The sequence below is a fragment of the Xylocopa sonorina genome, chromosome 1, assembly GCF_050948175.1.
Source record: "Xylocopa sonorina isolate GNS202 chromosome 1, iyXylSono1_principal, whole genome shotgun sequence".
In the NCBI taxonomy this organism is placed as follows: Eukaryota; Metazoa; Arthropoda; class Insecta; order Hymenoptera; family Apidae; genus Xylocopa; species Xylocopa sonorina.
Window position 1 is genome coordinate 7082809 of NC_135193.1, and position 15310 is coordinate 7098118.

The 15310-nt window shown below is 29.5% G+C and overlaps 2 protein-coding genes and 1 long non-coding RNA gene across 6 annotated transcripts; 2 read left to right on the forward strand and 1 right to left on the reverse strand.

Annotated features, from left to right (window-relative positions):
* The first annotated feature begins 30 nt into the window (after positions 1-30).
* Positions 31-8158, forward strand: Sa1 (stromal antigen). Of its 2 annotated transcripts, XM_076901929.1 has the most exons (20): positions 31-230; positions 359-564; positions 661-824; positions 882-1060; positions 1203-1376; positions 1445-1649; positions 1737-2066; positions 2155-2760; positions 2834-3176; positions 3284-3517; positions 3601-3793; positions 3894-4080; positions 4171-4487; positions 4583-4794; positions 4889-5055; positions 5162-5213; positions 7104-7139; positions 7286-7459; positions 7544-7628; positions 7894-8158. In XM_076901929.1, exons 2-20 carry the CDS (start codon positions 386-388, stop codon positions 7909-7911), a joined length of 3855 nt encoding a protein of 1284 aa, XP_076758044.1. In that variant the 5' UTR covers positions 31-230; positions 359-385; the 3' UTR covers positions 7912-8158. The 2 variants fall into 2 exon arrangements, with proteins under 2 accessions (XP_076758044.1, XP_076758053.1); XM_076901938.1 differs by lacking the exons at positions 7104-7139; positions 7286-7459; positions 7544-7628; positions 7894-8158 and adding an exon at positions 6082-6387.
* LOC143427676 (uncharacterized) lies at positions 6423-7042 on the forward strand. The gene is made up of 2 exons (XR_013102341.1): positions 6423-6531; positions 6899-7042. It is a non-coding gene; the product is annotated as an uncharacterized LOC143427676 (long non-coding RNA).
* A 144-nt stretch (positions 8159-8302) lies between the features above and the next one.
* On the reverse strand, positions 8303-15175 carry Mud (mushroom body defect). Of its 3 annotated transcripts, none has more exons than XM_076901906.1 (11): positions 15029-15175; positions 14692-14780; positions 14533-14594; positions 10253-14388; positions 9893-10179; positions 9630-9802; positions 9399-9511; positions 9237-9326; positions 9003-9065; positions 8681-8794; positions 8303-8573 (listed from the first exon to the last, which is right to left on the reverse strand). In XM_076901906.1, the coding sequence occupies exons 1-11, from the start codon at positions 15059-15061 to the stop codon at positions 8499-8501; spliced, it is 5235 nt and encodes a 1744-aa protein (XP_076758021.1). In that variant the 5' UTR covers positions 15062-15175; the 3' UTR covers positions 8303-8498. The 3 variants fall into 3 exon arrangements, with proteins under 3 accessions (XP_076758021.1, XP_076758012.1, XP_076758031.1); XM_076901897.1 differs by having other exon boundaries at positions 9399-9553; XM_076901916.1 differs by lacking the exons at positions 8303-8573; positions 8681-8794; positions 9003-9065; positions 9237-9326; positions 9399-9511 and having other exon boundaries at positions 9698-9836.
* Between the last annotated feature and the right edge of the window lie 135 nt (positions 15176-15310).

Consider the following 15310-nt stretch of genomic DNA (forward strand, 5'->3'; position numbering starts at 1 on the left):
TTTTGACAAGTAACCAATAGCCATGTTCACTGGCGAACATTTATATATATATAGTAAGACCAACTACTAAATTCGCAAGAAACCGGGGTTATTTGAAGAATTCTATTAATGTGTCTTTTCAATTTCGTTCAAAATAATTGACATTTTGATTAAATGTGTCGACAAACTATAGCAGAATAAGACACCGTAATCATCCCTAATCCCCGCGTTTGTCGGGGAATTTTCTACAGGTTTGAAATTAATTAAAATTTCACTTGTTTGTAAATTATGCTGTGAAATGTTGTCTCATAATATTTTTCCAAAGTAAAAAAGCGCACACTTATTTAGTCATGAATTTGACACGATATTTTTCTTATAGGGATAATAGTAGGAAAAAAGCCTGAAAATGATGCACAGAAGAGGAGGTAAACGAATACGCATGGATGATCCGGTGCCTCCGGAGTACGATGCACCAATGACTCCAATGACTCCCATGAATGACAATTCAGGAGGCGAAGCAAATGAATCTTATTCTAATTATACACCGTACAACCAGGCACCCCAAACACCTATACACAATCCAACGTAAATATACTTAGTTCAATTTCAAACATAAATTATATTATTTAGATGTATTTGGTACTTTTGACTAATCTATGTATAATATCATTATCTATGTAGACCTGAACATTATTCATCGGAGAGTTATAGCTCTCCAGGTACATCGCAGCCACAATATCAAGAACAAACAAATTTTGAGAATCAGTCTCAATTTGAACAGCCTATGACACCGGCAACTCCAACTAACATGAGGATAACAAGGAATACACGTGCTAGATTACGTGGTACGATTCAAAGCAATATTCTTCAATTATTCATTTACAAATAACTGCATCTCATAGGTGGACCGATACAACAACCAAAGTATAAAGAAATAGATACAGATTACATTCCAGCTACCACTAGTAGAGGAAGAGGGGGTGGTGGACGTGGACGTGGGAAACGGACGTATCATTCTCATAGTTTAGAAGATGAAGCTAGTCTTTATTATGTTATTAGAAACAATCGGTCTTCATTAACTGTATGTTGACTGTTATATTTAAGAAAGAAATATTTAATTATAGTCTTTTAACTATAAGAGATATTGTTATAAATCTACAAATTTGTAGATGTATATATCCATATACATACATATATATATATATATATTGCCTTTTTTGTAGACTATTGTCGATGATTGGATAGAAAAGTACAAAAGTAATAGAGAAAACGCTCTTCTTATGTTAATGCAATTTTTTATTAATGCAAGTGGATGTAAAGGTCGTATTACATCCGAAATGCAAACAACAATGGAACATGTGGCAATAATTCGTAGAATGACTGAAGAATTTGATGAAGTATGTCAGCATTAGTCTTTGCAAAAAAATAGTTTCATTGTTTAATTATTTAATAATTTGTAACATAGGAAAGTGGAGAATATCCATTAATAATGACTGGCCAACAGTGGAAAAAATTTCGTGCAAATTTCTGTGAATTTGTTCAGATTTTAGTTCGACAATGTCAGTATTCAATTATTTATGATCAGTTTTTGATGGATAATGTTATATCGTTATTAACTGGACTTTCTGATTCACAAGTAAGAGCTTTTAGACATACTGCTACACTTGCTGGTAAGATATATTTATATATTTACATCTGTATAGTCAAATTTATGTATTTAGAAAATACTAGCAGTGTCTTGTTTACATCATTTGCAGCTATGAAACTTATGACAGCATTGGTGGATGTTGCTTTAACTGTATCAATAAATTTGGACAACACACAACGACAGTATGAAGCTGAAAGGCAGAAAGCTAGGGAGAAGAGAGCTGCGGATAGATTAGAATCGTTAATGGCTAAACGAAAAGAACTCGAAGAGAATATGGATGAAATAAAAAATATGCTTACATATATGTTCAAGTCTGTATTTGTACATCGCTATAGGGATACATTACCGGAAATACGTGCGATTTGTATGGCAGAGATAGGAGTTTGGATGAAAAAATTTCATCAAAACTTTTTGGACGATTCTTATTTAAAATACATAGGTTAATATACATATAGTTTTCTTAATATGTATATTATGAACGCATGTATAGTTTACAATGTATAAATGAACTCATTGTAATCTTGTAGGTTGGACATTGCATGATAAAGTTGGTGAAGTTCGACTAAAGTGTCTTCAAGCATTACAACCATTATATGCATCAGAAGAATTGAAAACTAAACTTGAGCTTTTTACAAGTAAATTTAAAGATAGAATCGTTGCAATGACATTAGATAAAGAGTACGATGTAGCAGTACAAGCTGTTAAACTTGTTATTTCGATTTTGAAACATCACAGAGAAATTCTTACTGACAAAGACTGCGAGCACGTATACGAACTTGTTTATTCGTCACATCGTGCTGTCGCACAAGCAGCAGGTGAATTTTTGAACGAACGTTTGTTTCGTCCCGACGATGAAGCTGTGGCTGGTGTAAAAACCAAACGTGGAAAAAAACGTTTACCAAATACACCGCTTATTCGAGATCTCGTTCTGTTTTTCATCGAATCGGAACTTCACGAACATGGGGCATATTTGGTAGATTCTTTGATTGAAACGAATCAAATGATGAAGGATTGGGAATGTATGACAGATTTGCTATTAGAAGAGGCTGGACCTGATGAAGAAGCTTTAGATAATCAAAAAGAGACTTCTTTGATCGAATTGATGGTTTGTTGTATAAAACAAGCTGCTACAGGTAAATTTTCGTGTTTCTAGAGTCTTAGAAAATTCTACAGTAAATATAAATTGTTTGTAATTTTTTTAATTAGGAGAAGCTCCAGTTGGTCGGGGACCAACTAGAAAAATTTTATCAGCAAAAGAAATGAAGCAAGTTCACGATGATAAACAACGGTTGACAGAACATTTTATACAAACGTTACCGCTTTTACTTGATAAATATCGAGCAGACCCTGAAAAGCTTGCAAACTTACTTGCTATCCCTCAATATTTCGATTTGGATATCTATACAAAGTCTCGACAAGAACAAAATTTGGATGCGTTGTTGAATAAAATTCATACTATTGTAGAGAAAATGCATGATACTGAGTTTTTGGAGACAGCTGCAAAAACGTTGGAACATATGTGCATAGAGGGACACGCTATTTTCACTAGGTAAAATTTTACAGCACTATCTGATATTTTTTAGGATTAAAAGATATATAGGATAGTATATTGAGATCTTTAAAAGAGTATTTAATGTATAATATGCTTCATTGTAGGTGCGATGTAGCACGTTCGACATTAATTGATTCGATTGTAAATAAATATAAAGAAGCCATTGATGAGTATAGAAATTTAATAGAAGGAGATGAAGAACCAGACGAAGATGAAACTTTTAATGTCGTACAGTCGTTAAAAAAAGTTTCAATATTTTATTCTTGTCACAATATGAATCCGTGGGGGATATGGGATTCTTTATACAAAGATATTGAAGATGCTAAAGATCCATCTAAGTACTAAACACTACATATTTTGGATAAAAAATGTATGCATATGAAGATGAATATATTTCAGTGAATAAAATATTTTGTTACAGATGTTTACCGCATGAGGCAGTGAAGTACTGTATAAATGCCTGTTTCTTTGCGATTTTGTGGGGACAGAATCATCTTATGGAATCTGCGGATTCTGGAAGTCGCGGTGAAGACGAATGTCGACAGTTAAAAGAACGTTTACATTCTTTTATGGGGACTATGCGTCATTTTGTCAGCGGTGATGTAAACGGCGCGGTAAGTGTTCCTGTTTTAATCCTTCTTATTCGTCAATATGTATGTGTACGAGCACGCGCACATGTATGTAATACAGAAATATTTATTAATATAATTTTAGCCTTGCCCACCAATTTTACGAGAAGAAGCATACAATACAATATGTGATTTATTGGTAGTATTTTGCAATCAATTGACGACACATTCCAATCCTCTGATGCATCAATTAGTGTACGAACCTGACCAAGCAATGCAAAATATGCTTAATCGTTTTATACAAGAATATGTATTTTTTGAAGAAGAAGACGGTATGATAGTAATTTATCGGTCGCATACTTTTTCTACAAAGATTTAATTTTAATAAAAGTTAAATATAAATGTGTACATTACATTTGTAGATGAACATGATGAACATTCAAAAATTGAGGAATTGCATAAAAGAAGAAACTTTTTGGCCGGTTATTGCAAATTAATTGTATATAATATGATACCGACAAAAGCAGCAGCAGATGTGTTTAAACATTATGTAAAATATTACAATGATTACGGCGATATCATTAAAACTACGCTAGGGAAAGCCAGGGACATTAATAAAACAAATTGCGCTTTAACCATGCAGCATAGTTTAAATATTTTGTATAACGAAATAGTTGCTGAGAAGGGCAAGGGCACGGGTTATTTCAATAGAAATAGTGAAGAGTTTACTGCTATTAAGGTTTAGTATTTTTATTAGTATTATTAAGTTTTTGTATATCAGCAAATCTGTATAAAAACTGTATATATATATATATATATGTATATCATTTTCAGGAACTTGCAAAAAGGTTTGCCTTGTCGTTTGGTTTAGACGCGGTGAAAAATCGTGAAGCTATTACTGCTTTGCATCGAGCGGGTGTCCTTTTTGCAGTCACACCACCAGACGGCATTGAACAAGATCCTACAGGACCACCACCTAATTTATCTTTCCTTGAAATTTTGTCTGAATTCACAAATAAGTTACTTAAACAAGATAAAAAGGTTGTGTAAGTGCAATTCTTATCTACCATTTTTCATCGATATATTCTTGTTTTAACAAATTTTAGCGATTATTTAATCTTATACGTATTCGTTTTGTAGATTAAATTTCCTTGATAGAAGATTACAAGCTGGAATGCCATCTTCGCGCGGAGAGGATTGGCAACCTTTACTTTTATATAGGAACAGCTTATTACACGGCGAAACAGATCAAGTTCCAGTAACAAGTAAACGCGCGTATACGAGGCGTAAAAAAGATCATTTAGCTGGTATGTCGATAAGTATCTAAAACTTTAATTTAACCATTCATTTTTGTATTGTCAGCAAATTGCTTTGAATATAATATGTATTTATCATTATCGAAAATATTTGCAGAAGAAGAAGAAGCAGATGAGCCTGAAGAAGGTTCTGATCATGAATTTTCTGGGTGAGTTGGATTTCTACATCAATTTAATACATTATTAATAAAATAATATATATTTTTTATAATTTATTTATTCGAATACTCATGGAACTATAACAATTGCACACTTATACTACATATGAATAATCCTTAATAAAAGTTTATATTAGAATTAATCTATAATCTTAATATACATATATATTTATATACAATATGCTTTTTTGCTTTTGAAATACAACTTATGCTATGAATGACAAGTATATTTGAATAGTTATAGATATGCTACTAAACTCACACGCTTAAGTAGTTTTTAATGCACATTACATGTGCATCTTTTACTATTGTTCCTTTTATTATTGTTAGTATTACACTTTATTGAATGCTCAAATAAATCCGTACTATGTGTAGTTGAATTACTAATAAAAACATCTTTTCTTTTATCATCTTTGATTTTTACTTTGCTTTACAATATGCTTCACTGAAATGCACTACGAGATATTGTTTATATTGTTACAAAATATTGAAATTAATATATTTTACAGTATCTATACGAGGTATTCAAAGCTATTAATTAATTTTATTAATCTAGAAAAAATACTTTATATGCGAGAATATTATATACATGTCATATAATTTGGGATGCAGTATATTATAATCTTATTGATATTTTTATTTTGAATATGTCATTTAAGAAATTCTTATTTTCTTTATATGAAATTCTTCAGATTCATATTCTTCTGAATACTATAGATTATCTTTTATCATTGATCATTTTACTGCATGCTTATGCTTATTTTACCAGTAAGTACTCATTGCCGTTGGCGTCTTTACGTAAATCATAAATCTGTTGTGTTTGCATGAGTAGTAATCTTTTATGAATCGCTTGTTGCAGGCTACCTGATCGTTATTCAAGCTAAGACTTAGAGTTTTTAGCAAAATCTATAATATAATATAATCATATAAGGGGCAAAAATTGTATAAGGAATTAATGAGATCTGTATTATTCTTGGTGCCTGTTTTAAAGTCAACTTTCACTAGCGTAAGGAATTGTATGTTATTGTCAAAGTATCAAATTAAATATCAAACATATACCTAAATATGTAAAGGGCAAATGTTACCGTGAGGAATTGGTGAAATCTGTTATTCTTTGTGCCTAATTTTGCCTATTAAAGCACAAACTTACCTTCTATAAACTAAATAGTGTAAGGAAAACTAAGATAAAAAATATGCTCTATGATATATTATGAAATGATAATATTTTTGGAACACCTGAGAAAAAAAAAAGATAATAAGTACATAGAGAACGATGTGTGTTCTGTTGAACTTAAGAACTTAAAACCAAGTAAGTTTAAAATACATTGTATTCTGCTTATATATTGATAATATACAAATTGGTGATAGATACATTGAATATGTGATATTAATTAAAATAAGACCCTCTTCTTCCATGAATTCCTAAATCCTGCTTTATCAAAATTTATAATCCATGGCGGTTAAGTAATGCTACACTTTATAAATCTTCCCCCTTATCAAAATTTGCAGGAAATGTGACAGAATTAACCCATTATTTCACATTTCCTGCTCAACATTGAATTTTCTATGTCACACATTTTTAACACGCCGTTCTCTATAATCAACGCAACATTCTAAACATGTTTTTAGGTACTTGGTTTGTTCATACTTGGGTTAATTCTGTGTATTTTATTCAGATACTTTTATCGTTCCTTCTAATGTAGCGAACGAATGCATTGATCTGTATGTACGTGATGTGGAATTTTGTAATATATGCGTATGTTTGTAAGCATATGAAAGATGTATGTGGAAACTATGAAGTTGTTTTAATATAAATTTTTGTCCCTTTACTTATAATGTTAATTCCAATGTATTTCCAACAATAAAAAATTTTTCTTTCAGCAAACACAAGAAGAAACGTGGTCCAAGGAAACACCAGTGAGTAATCAATTTCCTATTCCATGTTTTTATGTTTCATAAAGTATAAACCATACGAAATTGTTTAGTTCTTTCTTTAGTGAATGCTGTTTATAAAATAAATTTAAATGTTTTACATTCTTTGCCTTTTTTTATCTTCGTTTCAGATTAGCCGTTACTAAAGTATCAATAACTCGTGGATCTAGAGCAGCTGGTTTTTATGAGAACAATGAAGCGACACATATGCAGACATCTCCATCAGCAATAATTGAAGACGCATCAACCAGTCCGTCTCAAGACATAGATAATAAACTTAAGACACTGCAGATACAGTCAAGGTCGTAAGTAGTTTAATTCTCTAATTATATAAATTTAATTATTTTTTAAACCAGAAATACTTGTAAAAAGTTTAGTTATTGTTTTAGACGAAGAAGTCAAGATCATATAGAACCAAGAGAATTGAGAAGGACGTCTAGAAATTCTTGTCGTTACATAGAAGGGCAATATATGGTAATATTGTAATCATTTTTCATTTCTAATTTTAACGCTACTATACTTCACTATGTACACTACTATAATGTCTTAACACTTTTTGATGACAATCTTAATGTATACAGTTGTTGCTAAAAAAGTTTAAGTTTTAAGGATTTCATAGTTCTTCTAATTAAGAAACCGATTCATTGTTTTATTACTATATAACTAACAATTTTAAATTAAATATGTTTAATCAAATTGTCAAATCATCAAACTAGTAAAATGTCTTTTGTTTTTACAGGAATCTGATTCCGAATAATGAAACGCAATAGCAAAAGGTACATTGCATTCAAGATAAAATTGTTATAAGAGGAGGTGATTTGTGATACATTTATAATGTACATTATATTGAGTAAGTTTTAGTTTATAATGTAATAACTAGAACTTATTCAATCGGCTATGCACACAATAATAATAATGAAGCCGTAGGTTTCTAAATTTCCGTTCTTCTTTTTAGAATCATTTTTCTGAAATATTAATTTCGTTACTCAAATCTAATTATTTTTTTTGACTTTACTGATCATAATAAATGATATGTTTGAGAATGGCGATGGTTTTGTATCGATAAAACTTTTAAAGATTATTGTTACTATAAAATTATTTAATAATTGTCTGAATAAATGATTGTAATGTATGGACGATAAATATTTTTTTTTTACATACCGTTTAAACTTATTTCAATTACCTTATATTAAAAATATTATCGTTATATTTGTGGCTGTATAATTATTACATAATCTTATGCTAAAAATTTAAAGAAAATACATTCATTTTTTTTACAAATATAACTATTATTGTCTTTAAATATTATTATTATTAGTAATTAATTACGTATGTGATTATTTTTTATCTATCATTCCCACTATAATATTTACGAAAAATGCTACTTCTTCTACGATTTCTTGGTGTAACTATAACATTCTACAAAAAAATGCAAATTATACATAAAAGTTTATGCATATCTTTTATTCATTATATTAAATAATGATAAGCAGCAAGCAATAACATTAAATTAGTAAATTACTTACTTCATCTTGGCGCCGTGAAGTAAATAAACTTTTCAATTTACGTGGTGTAGCCGTTGCTCTCTCTTTATTTCTTTCTTTTAATATCCTTGAATTTGGACTTTTTATTTCATTGCCCTAAAAATTTCAATAATGTGTAAGAAACAAATCAGGTTTACTATTTTTGTACAAATTATTAATTATTATTGACTGCAGAGCCCTACAAACGAAAATAAAACTGAAGCGGTATCTAATGTTAAATAAATAAATATTTTTTTTATCGTTACTTTTCGATTCCTAAATATTTGATTAGATCGTAAAAGGCATAATATAATTTATTATCTACCTGTAACGATAATCTTCCTCCATTTTTACTGGGAGTTGGAGGTCCAGGTTTTTTATACGATGTCTGCAAAATAAAGAAGAAAAAAGTATATAATTTATATGAAGCAACATCTGTATGTAAATCAAATGTCTATAGATATTAGGTTCTCTTATCATGATTTCGATATGAACAAGTGATTGATACTCACTTATACAGACTAATTGTTTTATCAACAAGTGTGTATTAAAGATATACCTGAGTTCTATCCTTTTTCCTAGTTTTCTGTTCAGGAAGCAAACTCTGACTCAAACTATCATTAAACATATCTTCTGCTACTGATCCAGCCTATAATTGAATTAAAAAAAAAATGGTAAAAAAATATTAGAGTAACATATGTTTATTTCAAAGATTGCTTACTTTAATTTCTTCTTCCGTAAATGGTGTAGGATTAAATTGCGTTTCAGCAGGATAAGACGATTTTAAATGTGGTTTGCAAAGCGCATTTCTTTTTTTCAGAATAGATAATCTATCTACGTCAACACTAGATGAAGAATTGCCATCTTTCATATCAGCTAAACCATTTAAATTTACCTCATCAATAATTTAAATCGGATAAAATTGATTTCTTAATAAATTATTGAAATTTACCTAAGTAAGTATTATTAAATACTTCTCCCTCTTCATCCTCTGCATGAAATGCATTGCCCATCGTTTGTATACTTCTAATACTGCATCTTCTTTCATACGTTGTTTTCTCATGCGTCACTGAAATTTTCTGTAAAACTTCTTTATTCTCTCCTACCAAGTCCCTTTTCTCGTGTCTGAAATTTAAGTTAAACGATATCCGCAAAATATCTAAAAACAGAAATTAATATTTAACATATTACTCGATACGATAAAATTAATCTTACTTGGAAGTTTTATGTTCTATCGACGAAACAAGTTTCTTATCGAAACTTTGATATTTGCTTTTCAGGTCGATTAGTTCTTTCCGTAATTTTTCTTTCTCCTGTTGTTCGCCTAATAATTTTTCTCCAACATTCCAAAACTGCGAGCTCATAACAGCAACATGTGCCTTGTATTTACTTAATTCATCTGCCTGCTTGCGACACTGTAACTCCATTTTTCGTTGCAATGACTCAACCAACTGTTCCTGCTCTTTATTCATCTTTGCTATTTGCTCACTATATGCTATTTTCTGCAATGTTTGTCACAGAAGTAAATTAATTATAAAAATTATAAAAATGGGACATACATATTGGTATACCTACCATATTTTGTTTAATTTCATCTACTTTAACTTTATATTTATCATGAATATCTTTTAGCTGGTTGTCAACATCTTCCTTCCTTGGTCGCTTGCTTAGCTCGTACATTTCTTCTTTGAGTTTTAGTTTCTCTTCTTTTAATTCCATTAATTCTTTCCCCAAATCTTCAAGTTCCTTCAATGATGTTACTTTCATTTCTTGTATCTTAATCCTGAGCTCATCAATGTCACTTTCCAATTTTGCATTTTTTATACGCGCACAGTTTAATTTACTCTCTAAATGGTTCTTATCTTCCGTTAGCTCATCAATTCTCGAGTGTAACTTTTTCTCTGATTCAGATTGCAGCTCTATTTCGTTAGACTTCAGTTTATTTTCAAAAGAAGTAATTAAGTTTGAAAAATCAGCTACTTTATTCTGAAGTTGAACAATATCTTGTTGCAGTGCTTCATTTTTACATAATTCCGCTTCAATTACTATTTTCTCATCGGAAAAGACGTCTGGAGAACCGTTTAATATCTCTTCTGCATTTTCGGTTTTCAAGTATGAATCGCTTAGTCTTTGCTCAGTCCACAAAAATTGATTCCATAAAATAGTTTGCAAAGGTTTCATATTTTGAAAGTGATAAATATAATGCTTAAATAATGTATTTTCCAGGTACATTTTTTCAGCATATATATGCTTTAAGTCATCACATATAGATTTGTCCATCATAAAAATGTCATGGGAGTTTGTTAATAATTTATCCCATTTTTGTTTTAATCCAGCTAATAATGTATCTAAATTTTCTCTCGACTTTATAATGTTCTTTAAGTGATCATTCAATGATTCCTTGTGCTTCAGAAGAGTATTTACACGTTTTACATGTTTTTCTTTCAAACTGTTTAATTCTTCTACTTTAATTTTCAGCAATTTGATTTCTTCACATTTCGTATCATAGTTATCTACAATTAGTTTTTGATTTTTCAGAGTTTCATTTAAAGAATCCAAAATTAATGTTCGTATTGCATATATTTCAGTAACAGATGTTCTCAGCGTTTTTAGAATATTATCAGTTTTATCAGTATCATTATTATATTGAGTATCGGATAAAATATCAGCACCAGAATTTTCATTTTTTGTACTAGCTTTTACAACTGTTAATTTCAAGTCGTTTATTAAATGTTGTAATTTTGCACAAACTTCTACAATTTCTAATTTTTGTGCTTCTTCGTTTTTGCAGTATTCTTTACTTTCATTAAGTTCATTTCTCACTTTTTTCAACGTTTCCTGTAATTCCTCTATCACTCTTTTTTGTTTGTACGATTGCATTTGCAATTCGGAATTTGTACTTTGCAGATTGTGCGACAGTACTTTCTCGGTTTCCAGTTGTTTCCGAAGGACTTCTTTCGATTCATTGAATTCTTTTTGAAACTGCTCCAATTGAAAACATTTCTCTTGTAAAGCTTTCTCTTGTGTTACTAAAACTGCATCTTGATTAGTTCTTACTTCCTGTAAACTCGTAATTACTTCTTTCAGTTTTATTTCAGAAGCGATTGTTTCTTTCGATAATTTTTCAAATTTATCCTGCACGAGCGCCGATGTCTTTTCTTTTAATTTTACTTCTGTACTTAATTGATCTAAGTAGTGTTGTTTTTCTAGCAGTTTCGTTTCTATTATTTTTATGAAATTTTTTAACTCAGCTTCATTTTCCATTTGTAAATGTACTACACGATCCTTTTCTAATTTTATCGAAGCAATTTCTTCAACTAAACTACCAATTTTTTCATCCTTGACTTTTAATTGCTCCGACATATTACACGCCTTCTCCTGAAATACTTTAAGCTTATCATTTATATCATTTAAGCAAAGTAAAATTTTCTCATTTTCAAATTTGAGATCGTTATACTGTTTCTCAAATACGTCTTTCGTTTTTTCAAGTTTTACCAATTTTTGCGCGGATTCTGTTAACTTTTCTTTAGTATTTATCAACTCTGTTTCCAAATTATTTATTGTTTCCTTATTTTTTATTACTTCATTTTGCAATGTAATATTTAGATTCTTGCTATCTTTTAAATTCTTTTCATTATTAGCAAGTTCATCTTTAAGTTGACTTTGATGAAGTTGTTCTTGTGTATAATTAACATACAGTTTATTATATGCATTTAAAACACATTCACTAGTCTCTTGATTTTGCTTTTGGTATTCATTTATTCGATTAACTATATCTTTCTTCATTAGATAAAATTCTGTTTTGAAAGCTTGGATATTTTCCTTTAATCTTTTTATATAAATAACAATAGCCTGTACTAGTAAATTTCTGTTTTTTATTTCCTCTTTGCACTCGCTCAAATCCTTTTCTAAAGCTTCTTTATGAAGCTTAATTTCTTTTAAGTGCGAAATTTCTGTAGAATTGTGTTCTATAATGGTAGCAAGTTCATTAATTTTAATTGCACTTTCTGTTGCAGTTTCCTTCAATTTGGATATCTCAGTAATATTATGCTTGTCTTTTTCTTCCAAATTAAATATTTGCGACTGACATTCCTTCAGCTCTAATTTCGCTTCGTCGATCGTATTATTTAATGATTGTAATTCCGCTTCTTTCAAAGTATATTTTTTGTTAAAATTACATAATATTGTTTGCAGATGTTCTATAAGTTCAGTAGTTGTTTTATTGTCTAAATTATTATCTTCTATACAATCACTCTCTAAATAATAAATTGCAATTTCTTTCAAATTTTTATTATACAAGTCAATAGAAGTTTTATACAAATTATTTTGGTCTGTTAAATTCTGAATAGATTTAAGATTTTCATGCATTTGTGATTTAACTTCTTCAAGTTCACTGTTCAATTTATCATTATCAATATTTTGATTGCACAAGGACTTTTCTAAATATTCAATTTTTTCTTTTAAAGTAGTTACTATAGTAGTTAAAGCATTTTTTAACCCTTCAACATTTAATAAAGATTCTTTTTGTGAGTTGCATAATTCTTCTAAACTTTTATTTTGACTTTTTAAGGAGTCTTGTTCTTTTTGCAAAGACTCAATTTTTACATTTAAATTATTTATCGTTTCATTAAATTTGGTTTCTGTGTTTTGTAACAGCTGCGTTTTTTCCTCCAACAATTGGACTGTATTTTCATACTCAAAATTTGTGAATTCTAATTTTTTATTAGCAGTATCAAGTTGATTTTTTAGCGAGGCAGATTCTTTTTTTGCCTCTTGCAACTGAATCTCAATTACAGAACTTAAAATCTCGCTATTGTTTAAAGATGTCGAAAGTGAATGTAAAGGTACTACTTCATCAATTTCAAAACTTTTTTCTTCAACTGATGTCTTGTTAAGCTCATTTAAATGAGTATATAATTCTTCATTGGTCATTTTTAGGTTCATCAGTTCATTGTCTTTAACTTCCATTTGAATTTGTATGTCTTTTAAAGCCTTCTCATAATTTTCTGTTTTTTCTTTAAAATATATACACTGCTTTTCCACACATGTCAATTTTTTCGTTAGACTATCATTATCTGTTTCCAGTTTATCTATTTCACACTGCTTTTGTATTAATTGGTTTTCCAAATGATCTATTTCCTTCTTATAATATCGCTCAGAGCTTAGTGTCTCTTTACATTTTTTAGCAGATTGTGGAGTTTTTGACATCATTTTTTCTTCTCTTAAAGCCTTTATCTCTGCAGTTTTCTCCTTCAATTTTGCATGTAAATTTTGTATTCTATTTTGTTGAATTCGTAAATCCTCTTGCAAATCAATTTTCTCGAATCTCTCTACTTCCAGTTCGGTTCTTAACATTCTTAGTTCTCTATTTCTTTCGGTTAATATCTTATGCCTCTGAGAAGATTGTACCGCAGGAGAAGTCAAATAATGTTGCAGAATTTTTGCTTTTGGGGTTACAGGTATCTCTGAAGTATCGTTCTCTATTTCAGCAATTATTTTTCTTAATGTTTCCTTTTCTATGTCTCTCCCATACGGAATTATCATCTCAAGAAAGGTTTTAATTTTAAGTTGTGTACTGTGTTGTAATTTAATACACATTGGTTGATAAAATAATGGCTCTTGAGATACACGTAATAAAAATAAAGACGAAATGTAGACATGTTCCATTTGCTCCATATCTTTATCATCAAATTGGTATTTTGGGTATTCATCTGAACAAAGTACAAAAAATAATTATATTATTGATTATACAATTTAACATCTCTAAAAATGTTATAATGGCATCAGCAAGAATTTACCATTTGATGCAAAAATTATGTAATTTATTCAAGACTTATTACATGCTTATATATTACCTTGCAGGAACTTGATTACAACGTGTTTTGTATCTGTAATGTCTTCAGCACCTTTCCAAGAACTATAATATAAAATAAGATGAATAGGTATTGCTCAAAGGAAAAATTTTATTCGTAATATACTAAATATATATACATACAAATTAAAAAATGACTTACAATAATTCTATTAATTTGTTGTAAAAATTTCCATCGTCCAACTCTTTTAATTCTTTGACATTCGTTTCTAAGATGTCCAAACAATTTAGCTAAAAGATAATTTTTTACATTGAACTACAATGCACATTATATTTGTGAGACATAATAAAAGTTTTTAAACATTTCAGAATTATGAATAAAATATCTAACACGTATGTATAGCAATACAACAAATACTAAAGGTACGTCGCTCGAGTTACTTGTTCTTAATTGGATAATGATTCTACGATTTACATCAAAATCTATTTATTAAGATCTTGTATGTATTTTTATACGCGTACGATACATTATTACTTACCCATTCCAATATAATTTCAGTCCATAGTTTCATGATTTAAAAAACAATCAATTATATGTTTGCGCTTGTGAGACTAATAACAGCTAGAATTTAAAACGTTTCTTAGTGCTTATACCTTTAACGTTCCACTGAAGATACGTTTAATTTTAAATATCCATTGCTTTCTTCACTCCACAAGTTGTGCCATAACTTATTTAAATTGTAATAAAAATGTTCCTAAGCTCTATTCAAAATCCCTAGTATTTTGTAATGTAATGCTAGATTGTTGGAAAGAAAGAGAGA

Bases quoted from the DNA above. Each gene is read 5' to 3' on its own strand.
- Mud (XM_076901897.1), bottom strand. From the start codon at position 15,061: ATGAAACTATGGACTGAAATTATATTGGAATGG. The intron at 14,781-15,028 runs GTAAGTAATAAT...ATTATCTTTTAG, and splicing joins CTGAAATTATATTGGAATGG to CTAAATTGTTTGGACATCTT. The intron at 9,327-9,398 runs GTAAGCAATCTT...ATTCAATTATAG, and splicing joins TTACGGAAGAAGAAATTAAA to GCTGGATCAGTAGCAGAAGA.
- Sa1 (XM_076901929.1), top strand. From the start codon at position 386: ATGATGCACAGAAGAGGAGGTAAACGAATACGCATGGATGATCCGGTG. The intron at 1,650-1,736 runs GTAAGATATATT...CATCATTTGCAG, and splicing joins ACATACTGCTACACTTGCTG to CTATGAAACTTATGACAGCA. The intron at 3,794-3,893 runs GTAAGTGTTCCT...ATATAATTTTAG, and splicing joins GCGGTGATGTAAACGGCGCG to CCTTGCCCACCAATTTTACG.